At 40.1% G+C, this 13,792-nt stretch overlaps 1 protein-coding gene across 3 annotated transcripts in view; it reads right to left on the reverse strand.

Annotated features, from left to right (window-relative positions):
• Window positions 1-13,792, reverse strand: part of mroh1 (maestro heat-like repeat family member 1) — a 72,322-nt gene that overhangs the window by 46,218 nt on the left and 12,312 nt on the right. For all 3 annotated transcript variants that reach the window (XM_080426673.1, XM_080426674.1, XM_080426672.1), the window contains exon 8: window positions 9,580-9,731. In XM_080426673.1, the coding sequence (XP_080282799.1) occupies window positions 9,580-9,731 (152 nt within the window). The remainder of the gene's footprint in view (window positions 1-9,579; window positions 9,732-13,792) is intronic.

Genomic DNA, 13,792 nt, shown 5'->3' on the forward strand with positions numbered 1-13,792 from the left:
CACTCTGCAGTGCAGAGACTGTTGTCTCTCAATTTTGAGAACCCGCGCCCGCCCCGCCCGTCAATACTCAGATCCGTAGACCGACCAGTCACCCGTGATTATTTCAAAATACGAACCAGACCCGCCCCGCCCGTCAAATAAACGACCCGTTGGCGTTGTCCGCCCGTTTACCCGTGTAAAATGTAAATCCTATTGAAAAGTGTGTTGAAAAAGATAGCAGCCTTCAACAACAGCGCTACATTCAGTGGTCAGGTTTGTACAGAAATGAAGTGAAGACGGAGGAGCGAGCTTAAGCCACGCGCGCGAACGCGCATCTACGCAGCACACATGTGTCGTTGTTTACGTCATCAGATGGTTTTAATTTGAAGGTTTAACAGGATGTTCAATGTGTTTTTGTGAGTTAAGATAACTGACCAGCATGCTCCATGCAGTTGTGCTGTGTTAAGTTACACAAGTGACGTTGTTTGGGCGGAAACAGCGCTCTCTGATTTTCAAAATAAAATGATACCCGCCCGCGATTAGTTCAGTACCGCCCGTCCCCGTACCCGTGATCTTATCAAGGTAAAATTTTCACCCGTTTTCACCCGTCAAACGCGGGTACCCGTCGGGTATCCGCGGGTACCCGGCCCGTTGCAGGACTCTGCCCCCAGCCCCCATAGTGTCAGAGCTAAGGGGTCGCCGACCCCCTGAGCACCCCCTAGAGTTCACCCCTGCTAACTACGAAGTACTAACGTTAAATAAACTTGAAACATTTGTCCCAAAGGTTTTATACTACGTAAGTGAAGTGAATGCAAAACATTGAAATATTGCTGCCATTCGTACAAAATGATTATCCCAAGCTAACCTTTCCTATGTGGATGTATTATGTGGATGTGCTTTCTTCTGACAGCAAATGCACAATTGGTGTGGTTTTTGTAAGATAGTTTTCTGTAAGTTGCAATGTAACACAGCTCTGTTTATTTCAGCTCTGTTTATTTCCCTATTCACATTTAATTGTATATAAGTTGTTTTGTTTTGATTGTTTTGTTCCACTTTTGTGTTGGCAATGTACACTATGTTTTCTCATGCCAATAAAAACTAGAAAAAGTGCTCCTCGGAGCACTGCCAGACCCCTAGTGGTTGAAATCTGAAGATACGTCACGCGAAGCTTGGCCAATCAAGGGGACAGGTAGGAAAAGAGGGACAGGTAGGAAAAGAGGGACAGACAGGTAGGAAAAGAGGGACAGGTAGGAAAAGAGGGACAGGTAGGAAAAGAGGGACAGACAGGTAGGAAAAGAGGGACAGACAGGTAGGAAAAGAGGGACAGACAGGTAGGAAAAGAGGGACAGACAGGTAGGAAAAGACAGACAAAGCCTCATGTAGGCCGACCCCCTGGGTCTGGCAAAAATTGGATGAGAGGGAGAGAAAGAAGAGAGTGGCATTATTAGCCTTTTTCAACCTGGTGACCCCGTTTTGTTCATGCCATTATAGGCGAACATTTTACAGCATTTTCGACGTGTTGCGAGCTTGTAGGTTGGCAATTTTTGCTACTTTCTTGCAACTCTGTCATACGACAGTGAGTATAAAATAGGGTTTAAGTGGTTAACGTTTGACATTAGGTGGTTAACTTTAGGTTTCATTGAGAGCAGGAGTTAATGTTGCAGCATCAGTCAGGACAACAGGGTGTGTCTGTGTTGAGCGGTGAAATGTGATTAACTCTAATAGGTTTCCTGCTCTCACTAATGCAGCACAGAGCCACTCTGACTAAGTATAGAGTGACACACACACACACACACACACACACACACACAAACAGAGTTGCCGTTACTATGTGCCTTGTTCTAATTATCTCCACTTCACTCCAGCCGACTCAGACATGAGCTGATCCCATCTAAAAGTAAACTGTTCTTTCTGCATTTATCTTTGTTGGTACTGACTAGAACAGTAGAATAACATGCAGATATACAAAGACTTGTTATATATTTTTGTCAAGTCTGAAATTGTGTTGTTCCGATTGGCGATGGGATTATTATATCAGTGATTGAATGGATGAGTGATAATTGTTTTATTTCCAGCCGATGGTATTTCCCCGGGAGAGCAAAGGGATGTTGTCTGGGGAGAGACTGAGCAGCCAACATATCTATTGTATCTGTTTAGGAGAGATTGACACTAAAAGAGAATTGCTGGTCCACCTTAACTGGTTAGCTCTGTCACAAGAGCGTTGGTGCAAAAGAAAAATGTTACCCATCACCTATTTGGGAATATTTGGGGTTTAAGTTAGATACACCCAGGCAATATGCACGCTTTGCAAGAGAGTTTTTGTTGTTTGTAAATTGGTGGTTACCAATCTACAGGGACATTTTTCATATCTCTCCTTATCATATCCATAATGTTAACTATTCTTATTGAGCAAACAGAGCAAAGTTATGGTGAGCACTGAGCAGACATAACGGAGATGCAGGGTGCCAGATCCATGGATTTTATTATGATTTTAAAGTGTTGTTGGGTGACTTAAAAGGCCCTTTTAAATAAAATGTGTACCCTTTATCCCATTTAGACCAGGAACCCCTACAGTATATGTAACTATAGCGTTCAATCCGGGAACCCCTTTTTGGGCAGTTGTTCCTATGTACAGTATATAGCAACATACATTTTTTGTAATTTTTGGGCGGTGAAACCGCCCCTATAAGTGAGATTTGGAAAAATGTACATTTTCCTGCGCTGTGATCTGGGCCCAGGAAATGTGTACAATTATCCTGCGCTGTGATTGGCCAATCACAGTCTATTCAGGACTGTGATTGGCCAGTGTCACATGACACATGTGCATAGCCCTATATAAGAAACCATAACTTGAAAAAAAACATAAATTGGTTTTTTTCAAGTTATGGTTTCGTCCATCATAAAGAGTGTTTCAATAAATGTATTTATTTTTACTTTGTATATGATTGATCGACTCCATTCAGTATTGTGATTAGCTAGCAAGACACATGTTGTGATTGGCTAGTGATACATATGACGAAACTAATCTAAAACCACTGTGATGTAACACTAGTATATTACTTAGATACTGTCCATTTCGTGAGAACAGTAAAGTAGAAGTCAAAGATCACTATGGCTGAAATGAGAAAAGGGAAAATCGATATTGAGAAGAAAATAGAAACCTATCTCTTCTTTGTTTTTTAGAAATGGATAAGATAACATAGTTTTATTTCATTTTTCTTTTTGTGTTTTATTTGGGCAAAATAAATTGTCAAAATATATATTTTTTCATATTATTTTCTTTCAATAATGTATAACAGAAAATGTTTTTTTTTTAATAAATAATTTAGTATGTATATATGTAAATATATTGTATTTTTTTTAACCATTGTACATCGGAATATGACTTTCATAAAGACTGTTTCAATAAATATATTTATAGTTATTTAGTTATATAGTTATTTATTTTTTGTACATCATTGGTTGACTCCTTTCAGTATTGTAGTTAGCTAGGAATACACCGCCCACTTCACACAGGGTGTGATTTTTTGAATAATATTTGAAGTTTTTCAGAAAACTTAGGTTGTTGTACTCTTTTAGTGTTATATATGAAGTTTACCACTTTGTGAATGTATTAGTAGAGAGCTGGGTAAGAGGCCTTGTCAGATACAGGGTGACAGAAGGACAGAGGCAGAGGCGGGAAAGGACACTCTAAACTCTCACCCAGTCCGCTCAGTAACGTAATGTCATACCTGGAGTTGTGAAAGACTCATTGCAAAATACACGGACCACCACAGTAATAAGAACCTAGACACACGAGTTAAGATGCATGACTTGTGACACGGCACAACATAGATTCGGACATTAGGATATCCCAGCCTAAAGTCAACAGGTTACTTATAGACAAGAACTGGCAAATGTAAGACAGGGGTTCCCGGTTTGACCAGTCAATGTGACATGGACTTGGAAAGGTCAAAGCTCTCAGATGGGTAAATTGTTTACGAATAACATTAATGAATGTACTTGGATTACACTGTGACGACGTTCAGCTCATGTATAAAGACACCCTGAATCCTGTGAAATCCTAGGCAGACCTGCAGCGGTCTGCTTCAGCTTGTGTTATTGGCTTATGGATGGCTGACTATGTGAATAAACTAATATGTGATTATATTCGTCGTTGTCTGTCGTAACTTTGAGTAATAAGTTAACACGTTCTATAACCTCTTAAAAGCAGCGTTGTTGGGAAGCCTTTCTGATTCAATAGAAATGATCTACATTAATGGCGTCAATCGAACAGGATAAAGTACGAGACCAGACTGGATGCCAAAAAACGGAATCTCAGACGCACATTCCCTGAGAAAGAAGGCCTTCTGAACAAGCAGGTAGATTACCTTTTTTTGATAGAAAGATGTATTTTTTTATATATATAAATATATATACATAACAATATGAGGGTAGGAATGTATGAAATGTGAAGAAAATATTCCGTAGGCTACCACGAAATGGTCTCAGTTTTGCTTTAAACCAAACTTATTAAGGGGAACGTACCAGAGGCCCAACAGACTGCTGAAACTGGAGAGGTCACAGGAATGTATGGAATGTATGTGCATTGGCTCGGGTTTAACACACTGAGTCTATCCTTAGACACAGCTCACTCCCGGGTGACGGGATATACTCAAACAATGACTCTCGGGTGACGGGAGACGTAATCAAACAATGATGTAGTAGCTACAACGTTTTCACTCTTATTCAAAGGGTGGTTTCATTGTTTCTGAGATTGATCACACTTATACCTGGTGAAGGTATTTACAGTTTCGTAATCAGAAGAAGCAGTCCGGTAATGTAGTTGATGGAAACCTGTGGCATCATAATTCTTCTGAAAGATGTTGGGATTTATTTTCGGAGCATTTTACGATTCGTGGACGTGGTAATCATAGCTGGGTCTAAAAACTTGAGACTTGTTTTATTTGAAAAAAAGTAAATCTCTCAACTACGTGTGGATATATTTTTTATAAGGACCTTTGTGTTAAGCCTTTTTGCCTACATTCCATTTGAGAAAATATATGTGCTTAAATGTCAAATTGCTCATTGCTATTCCAAGTGCTATAAATGTGACGTCACAGCTTTACCTTACTAACAGCATAAAAAACAATGTCAGCACAAGTATGATGATTGTGTGAAAAACATGGTTGTGACCTGATCAATCAAAAACATGTTTTTCTTCAAACACTTAAGATAAAGCATATTCGGCTATTTGCATATGACCACAAACATGGGTGAGAATATGTGTGTAAAAGATGTGAGAATGTGTGTTTAAATGTTAAGAGCAGAAAATAACTGTATGATGCTCTACTGACTAACAGTCTCAGATATAGACAATAAGGTTAATTTTGAATTAAAGTGGAAAATGCCAGTTAAAACATAATTTGGAAATTAAGGTATAAAGGAGGGATGATGGTGTTCCCCACCCAAATAGGATAACGGCGTTTCCCCCTGTGGGATTCGTTGTGCTTTTGTTTCTTTCTTGTATGGTTTGATAGATTCTGTCCCACAAAAGATGGGATTGGATGGTACCGCCGGGATGCTCAGTTGGAAAGAGGAACCCGGAGAGGACCACGGAAGATAAGGGCAAGTTGTGGTAGTTTAGAGGTGGTTAGGCAGTTGAGGTAGGGGGAACGCCATTCTTGTAGGCACACCTGTTTCACCTGTCCTATTCCATTTTGAAATTTTCTGTTTTACTCTATTTAAAATCTAACATAGGAAAAAATATGATGTTGTCGGCAACCGACTTAAAACTTATAATTAACCTAGGCAATGTCTGTAAGAACTCAAAATAGTTGAGGTATTTCCGGGAACTTTGCCACATAGCAATTTAATCAGGCCCAGCGAAATTAAGACACCATTGGCATTTCCGGGAGAAAAGCCAAAAGAAATTAAGACACTTGAGGAGTTATATATATTAATAGATGGAAGAGAGACTCCTGCAGTGTTGCTGAAATAATGGCTAGATGCATTCATATATTTGACTGAAAACTGTTAATATTAACTAAACATGTTATAAAATAATGCTAGTAATTCTCTCTCTCTGTTCTCTAGAATCTGGGTCAGAGGGATGGAGTAAAAGACTAAGTTGAAATAATTGATGTCCAATAAAACATTTTTAGACATATTTGAAAGAAGCTAAAGAGTAACTGTCTGATGTTTGTTTTTGGTTTGTTTAGAAAGCCACCAACCAACGAAGAAAGAAGTTTAAGGATCCCAGACAAATTTAAGTATATATCCAAGTAGACAAACTCATGATACATATGAGGTGTATTGGGGACATAGGTAACGTTTTCTCTGTGTTTCTCTCTCTCCTAGACTGCATCCCAATAGAACAAAGGTGCCAAGAGTCGTCAAACAGCCCTCAGAGGTAAAGAATGCTGTCAGAGTAGGTCAATTTTAAAATAAAATATTTACATCCAATGTGAGATCGTGAGTACACAGTGTGCACCAGATATTGTAATACCAAAAGTATTAGGATATGAAATGATAAAATAAACATAATTGGAATAATGATAACATCAAAACTAAGTAATTTAGATATGTTGAAAGTCAAAAGCCGGTTGTTCCCAAACTGCCTGTGGTTCAAACTATGAAACCAGACACCCTGAAAGCAGGGAATTTGTGTCCACCAGAAAGTGCAAGGTCATGTCTCAATAACATTAAGCAGCCAATAAAATGCTGGTACGTCCATCAGACGGGATAGGTTCGTCTTTAGCCAAGGATCCGTCTGAGGGGTGTGGCTGTAACGTATCAAGCCGTCACTCACAGAGTGACTGACAACATGGGTGGGAAGAAAAAACTCCCAAATGATAAGGGGGGGGCTGGGGAAAGAGGAGGGTGGGGAACGACTGAGGTTTCCCTGTAACGTGAGAACTATGTTTGTCTCATGTGATCGTGCTCCTAGAGATTTTCCCGCCTCTACTGGCCAGATAACCAACCCCACACAGCCACAAGGGATTCCCCCCAGCTGATTGAGGCAGGCTTGCAAGCAAAAACAGTAAATATTTGTGGTACGGGGCACGATCTGATTAAAACATTGGTTTATGCTAAAAGAATAATAACAAAGAGCCCAAAAATTAAAGGTAAAAAAAAAAAAAACTGGTAGAGAGAGCTGGAAAGAGAGACAGGGAAAGAGGAGGGCCTTATTTAAATTAAAATATATACAGGACATCAGATTGTAACGTAAATAATGTTTTTTTTTGTTTTTGTTTTGTTTACAGTCAAATACACGATGCGGTAGCATAAGAAAACTTGGATAAAGTAATACAAGGTCTAAGTAAAATGCTAAATAAGATCAGAATCTAGAGAAATAATTAGGCTATGAGGAATAAAATATGTTTGTAGCACATATGTTAACAGTTCTTTAGGAACCCGAAGACAACACTTGAGCAAAAGAAAGCCAAGAAGGTGGGGTGAACCCATCCGCCTTAAAGTTGGATGACACCCCAGACGAATGACTACAAAGAGGAGTTCGGCCTGTGGGCAACAGCAAGATGGCCAGATCACAGAGTGGACAGAAATTCTGTCACACACACAGGCTCCTCACCCGAGAGTGGAGACTAGGATAAAGACAATAGGACCCCCATCTGACAACATACTGTCTCCTCAGAGGCTGAGTGGAATGACAAAGGAAGAAATGAAACAACAGTCGGGATGACCGTAGTCAACAGGACTATGGCACTTCAATCACAGGAGCACCAAAGCGGGAACAACGAAGGAAGAGGGTCGTAAGAGTCTCAACCATCGACTTCCGGGATGTTCAAATGCGGGAATAACGAGGGGAGGAAATACGCAAGTAATCAGTAATTTCAGACCATCGACTCCAAAGAATGTGATTAAAGCTGGCAGATAATGAGAGATTAGTTTCTCATTATCAACAGTCATTGTTGACAAACATGGAGAAAAAGAATTTAGCCAAGGAGGGAAGATAGTAATTTTAGATTAAGAAAAATGACATATTTTAAATAAAATATTTGAAGTAAAAATGTAAACCAAGGAGGGACACCAACATTGGGGGTCACAGTAAAAAAGCCCAACAAGTTAAAGTTAAAGTTTGTATTGATGTACATTAATTACCCAAAGAGTGTAAAGAGCTAAGATATATTAATAAAAAGATATTAATGTGTAAGTCTCACACAAATGTAATGTAACTAAGCAAGGAAATACAAATGTGAATGTACTGTATATGTATTGAAAAATATGTAAACCAACTCTGTAAAACACAGCACTGTTTAAAATGTAAAAAAAAAAAAAAAAAAAAAAAAAAAAATTGTAAAAAGGAGTTTTTTCATCTGCAAGGAGTCCAAAGTAAGAACAGCAGTTATTAAAAAAACATGGAAACATGGCGCAAACCTGCCAATGAGAAATATTGATCTCATATCGGCTTAAAGCACATATATAACTATAGATCCAACGGTTTTAACCGTTGGAAGGAGGGAATGTTGTACTCTTTTAGTGTTATATATGAAGTTTACCACTTTGTGAATGTATTAGTAGAGAGCTGGGTAAGAGGCCTTGTCAGATACAGGGTGACAGAAGGACAGAGGCAGAGGCGGGAAAGGACACTCTAAACTCTCACCCAGTCCGCTCAGTAACGTAATGTCATACCTGGAGTTGTGAAAGACTCATTGCAAAATACACGGACCACCACAGTAATAAGAACCTAGACACACGAGTTAAGATGCATGACTTGTGACACGGCACAACATAGATTCGGACATTAGGATATCCCAGCCTAAAGTCAACAGGTTACTTATAGACAAGAACTGGCAAATGTAAGACAGGGGTTCCCGGTTTGACCAGTCAATGTGACATGGACTTGGAAAGGTCAAAGCTCTCAGATGGGTAAATTGTTTACGAATAACATTAATGAATGTACTTGGATTACACTGTGACGACGTTCAGCTCATGTATAAAGACACCCTGAATCCTGTGAAATCCTAGGCAGACCTGCAGCGGTCTGCTTCAGCTTGTGTTATTGGCTTATGGATGGCTGACTATGTGAATAAACTAATATGTGATTATATTCGTCGTTGTCTGTCGTAACTTTGAGTAATAAGTTAACACGTTCTATAACCTCTTAAAAGCAGCGTTGTTGGGAAGCCTTTCTGATTCAATAGAAATGATCTACAAGGTCAGGATGAAGGCGTTTTTAGAATCGGCCTCAGGTCTAAATGGGTCTAAATGAGAACTTATCTTCAAGCTAACGGCTTCAAGGTCAGTTCATCTCGGCAAGCGACACCATCATAGAACAGTGTATTAATTAGGCTTTATACACACCTAGTGTGTGTCTGTACATTAGTCTCTCTGTTCTGTAACCAGCTGTTGAACAGAAAGTCTTCATACACACTGAGTGTGTGTCTGTACCTTAGTCTCTCTGCTCTGTAACCAGCTGTTGAACAGAAAGTCTTCATACACACTGAGTGTGTGTCTGTACCTTAGTCTCTCTGCTCTGTAACCAGCTGTTGAACAGAAAGTCTTCATACACACTGAGTGTGTGTCTGTACATTAGTCTCTCTGCTCTGTAACCAGCTGTTGAACAGAAAGTCTTCATACACACTGAGTGCGTGTCTGTACCTTAGTCTCTCTGCTCTGTAACCAGCTGTTGAACAGAATGTCGTAGGCAGCGTAGATCTCACTGGAGAACGTGTCCTTCCTGACCGTGGGATCTGGAGCCTTGTCCAGGTTGGCCAGGTACTCTAGTATACTGTCACTAAATCGACACAGAGCTAGAGAGAGAGAGAGAAAGAGAGGAGAGAGAGGTTGAGAACACAGAAGGACTGAAACCGTTATCAATTATTTAAAAGCTAGCCTGTAAATAATGAGTTTATCAAGTGATTTAAAAGATGAAAGAGATTTAGCTTCCGTAATATCCTCACGCAAGTTGTTCCAGAATCTAGGGACCGAAGTGTATTTCAAATTAAACTGAATTTGGCACGTTCACACAGGCAAAATGACGGCTTTGCTAACCAAACACTGTACTTGGCTTCATCATAGTGTGAAGACTGACCATCTGAACTAGAACTAGTTGAACATTTTCACACAGCCGCGTTCAAGGGGGCCTTGCCTTGGGGGCCTCGCATTGGTCACCAGTGTCACATGATTGTTATTGTCATCAGTGGCGTAACGCAGAATCGCGGGGCCTCCCCGCGAGTTCTGCGGGGAGGCCCGCACGTACATGTGTGTGCACGTGCACAATTCGCACGTGCACAATTCGCGCACGCTCGCGAAATTTTTTCGGGTCTAATTCGGTCTAATTCGGGTCTAATTCGGTTCTATTTGACCAATATAAATCAACATTTTTTCCGGTTTTTATTCGATTTTTTCTTTAATTATATATATTTTTTTATTGTTTGCCTGATGTCATGCCATGAGCAGATCTACAAGGCAAGCTCACTCACAGTAGCCTACAAAATCACGTTAACACATTAACCGCCAAGAACGTAGTCCTACGGTCCGTTAAATCCAACTGTTAAGCGCCGAGACCGTAGCCCTACGGTCCACGGTCTTTTCGCGCTAAACATTTCCGGGTTCACTTTCGGAATTTTTTTGATCCACTTCCGTTTCCGGTTTGATGACCGGAAACGGAATTATTTGGGATCCGGTTTTGACGATCACGTCCGCTCCCATTCTACAGACGAAACTGAAACTCAATTCTCTTCCTGTAGTTTTTTCTCCTCGCATTTCACTGTTTAACGTAATCCGCTCTAACTACAACATGGATGCCCCGTTTGACACGTGATTTTCACTGGGAGATACGTTGAGATGTCGCGGATGTAAACGGACCGTGTACGGCTCAATCTTAAGGATTTTAACAAGATCTATGGCGACATGAAAAAAACAAAAAAACAACAAAAACACCTTGGCACTGGTGAGTACATTATGAGATTAACCTCTGGCGGTCGATGTGTTAATAAGAGTGCTTCAATAAGAGTGTGCACACGGAATCGGATACAATCAAATACTTTTAATGATCCAAAATACAAATATGCTACATGCAGCCAAATAACACAATTGCCTATACCAAATTTGCAAATGGCACTGCAGCCAATAACATATTGTCCGACAGTCCAGGACGTTGAAACTTGCAGCCATTTAACACACAAATGTCCATTGCAACACAACCCGCCGCGGCCGCGCCACCCTCTTCACAAATCAGCACCATGGACAGCGAGAGGAAGTCCTGACTCTCCTGAGGTGAGAGAAAAGGAAGAGAGAGAAAAAGAAAAGAAAGGCTGTCTATTATTATTCTGACTCCTCTCTCGGCACTTGCCACGGTGACAGGTATGGTTAAAAACAGCTTGAGAGCAGTAGCCACGTCTGTGACACTGGGCAGAATGGAACCATGTCTCAGGAACAGGAGCTCGGTCAGATCTTTAATTGAGCCCTTTTCAATCTTTTTTATTTCTGACCTCAGAGCGTTTCTAAAGGAGAGCAGCTGTGATGGGAATTCCGATGAAAGGTCGTTCTTGTAGATTAAGGCTAGTGTCTCTGCGGATGTATTCAACTCATCATCATTGGCCTGTATGAGTTCTCTTGGACATAGGCAACAGAATCGCGTCGCAATAGCATCCATTCCTTTGCATCTATTTTTGAGCTGTGAAACGATGATATCCATGCTCGCATAAAAGACATCTACTTTGAAACTCTCCTCTGGACATGTGAGGCGCTGATCTTCACAGAGCTCATCAAAGTGTCGCTTTGTGCGTCTTGTGCGTTTCTGAGTGAAATGAGAGCTAGTGCCCCATGAAGCTGCAAGATCCTGTGCTGTGCTTTTGACCTGTTCAAACTCGTCTCTTAGTTTTGATAAGGTGCTGCATGCATTAAGCCTGCCGCTTGGAAAAGGTCCATATCCATCTTCTGTAATAATTTGGAAACTACATTGACCGACTGCAATATCTTTTCCTGCATCACAGTAATCACTGCAAATTCGAACGTTTCAATAAACTTAATAAGTCCAGTGGCATCTACACGTTCATCTTTTTTTTTGGATTGAAGACTGATTTTGGTCAGTGCTTGTAATACATCAGCATAACGAAATCTAAGTGCATGAATAGCATCGTGCCTGGATGCCCATCGCGTTGGACAAAGTCTTTTCAGCGTGGGTTTAGATTTAGATTTGAGGTGGTTTTCCAACAGTTCCCATCTTTTGCAGCTTTGGCTAAAAAAAACATAAAGTCTCTGTATAATGTCATAGTACTCTTTGATTTCGGAAATCGGCTGACAAGCGTCATTTAACACCAAATTCAAATTATGTGCTGCGCAATGGTATGTGGTACGTATACAGCATACGGCTCTTTATCAATTATGCGCTTCTGCACACCTGAATAAATGCCACTCATAACGCTGGCTCCATCATATCCTTGGCCTCTGCACATTTGAAGTGACAGTCCCATATTCTCTATCAGTTCAAGTATTTTTCCTTCCAGTCCTTCTGCAGATTGATCTGAGATATTCTCAAATCCAAGAAAACTCTCATTGATGTCAACCCCCGATGGCATTATCATTTTCATCTTTGCGAACTGTGATGTACTGTATCTGAAAACTTGACTGAGTTGATCGACTTTAGTTATATCCTGAGTAGTGTCCATTATGACTGAAAAAACCCCGGCCTCCTTTATTTCACAAACAATCTGCTTGTGTACTTTCTTTGACAATAATGCAATTAAAGGTAGGGTAAGTGATATTTTTTGGTTAAAACAAAAAGTATTTTGTTAAAAGGTTAAAATACTATATTCTGATAGTAATCATTGCTATAGAGTGTTGTTTCAGTAACAGATGTCTCCCTGTCTCTCCAGCTCTTTAATAAACAGAAAATAAATTTTTCGGTAGGTGTCAAAATCTCAGCCAATCAGGAGAAAGTACCCATTTTTAAGCTTAATTTGTATAGTGTTCCAGTTCCAATTTTGCATGCTCATTTCTTAGTGTCATCACTTCCAATTTCACTTGTTTAATCTGTATCCTGATTGAGTTCTCTGTCCTGGTTGGATAAAATTGGAAATGAAACTGAAACTGAAACGAAAATGCTTTTTCTGTTTTATAAAGAGCTGGAGAGACAAGGAGAATCCTAATACTGAACAAACACTCTATAGCAATGAGTACTATCAGAATATAGAGCTATTTAACAATTATTTTAACCAACGCAAATCACTTACCCTACCTTTAATTTGTTTTGAATGAGCGGGCTTAAATAATTAACTTTGCTTTTTTTATTAAGCAACTCTTGTAATATGGGATCATATCGAGCCAACAACTATTACTGACAAAAAAAATCCACTATTGAGCTCACCCACTTTCTGCCCTCTAAAAGCAAGATTGCAAGAAGCTAATGTCAGAGTGACATCTGTGATTCTTTGTAACACTTGGGTCCAAAAATGTACCTGATGCTTATACTGGTGGTCAACTTGTACATCCACTGTACGGTCGTTTTTCCAGGTGTCAAATACCACACATGCGGCTAGATGAGCATTTGATGATTCGTGTTTCTTTATTTTGCTAGACAGTCCTTGCCAGTCTTTAATCCCTACAGTCCAGGCGAGCTGGTGGGATGGGCATCTCCTATCGGCGAAAAGCCAGTAGGGCTCGCAATACGCACGGTCCATCTTTGGAGAATAACATAGCCATTTACAAGGGACTTTACAACCCAGTTTAGATTTTTTTTAATAATATTCTTCTGAGAAACTTCTGCGCTTTTCATCCCTAGGAAAGGGTCCCGCTGGTTTACATGAACCCATGGAAAGTATGGTCCTCTTCACATCTGCATCGGTTAAATCAACAGGGAAATTCAGCC

Source organism: Gymnoscopelus braueri (genome assembly GCF_963280865.1).
Source record: "Gymnoscopelus braueri genome assembly, chromosome: 4".
NCBI lineage: Eukaryota > Metazoa > Chordata > Actinopteri > Myctophiformes > Myctophidae > Gymnoscopelus > Gymnoscopelus braueri.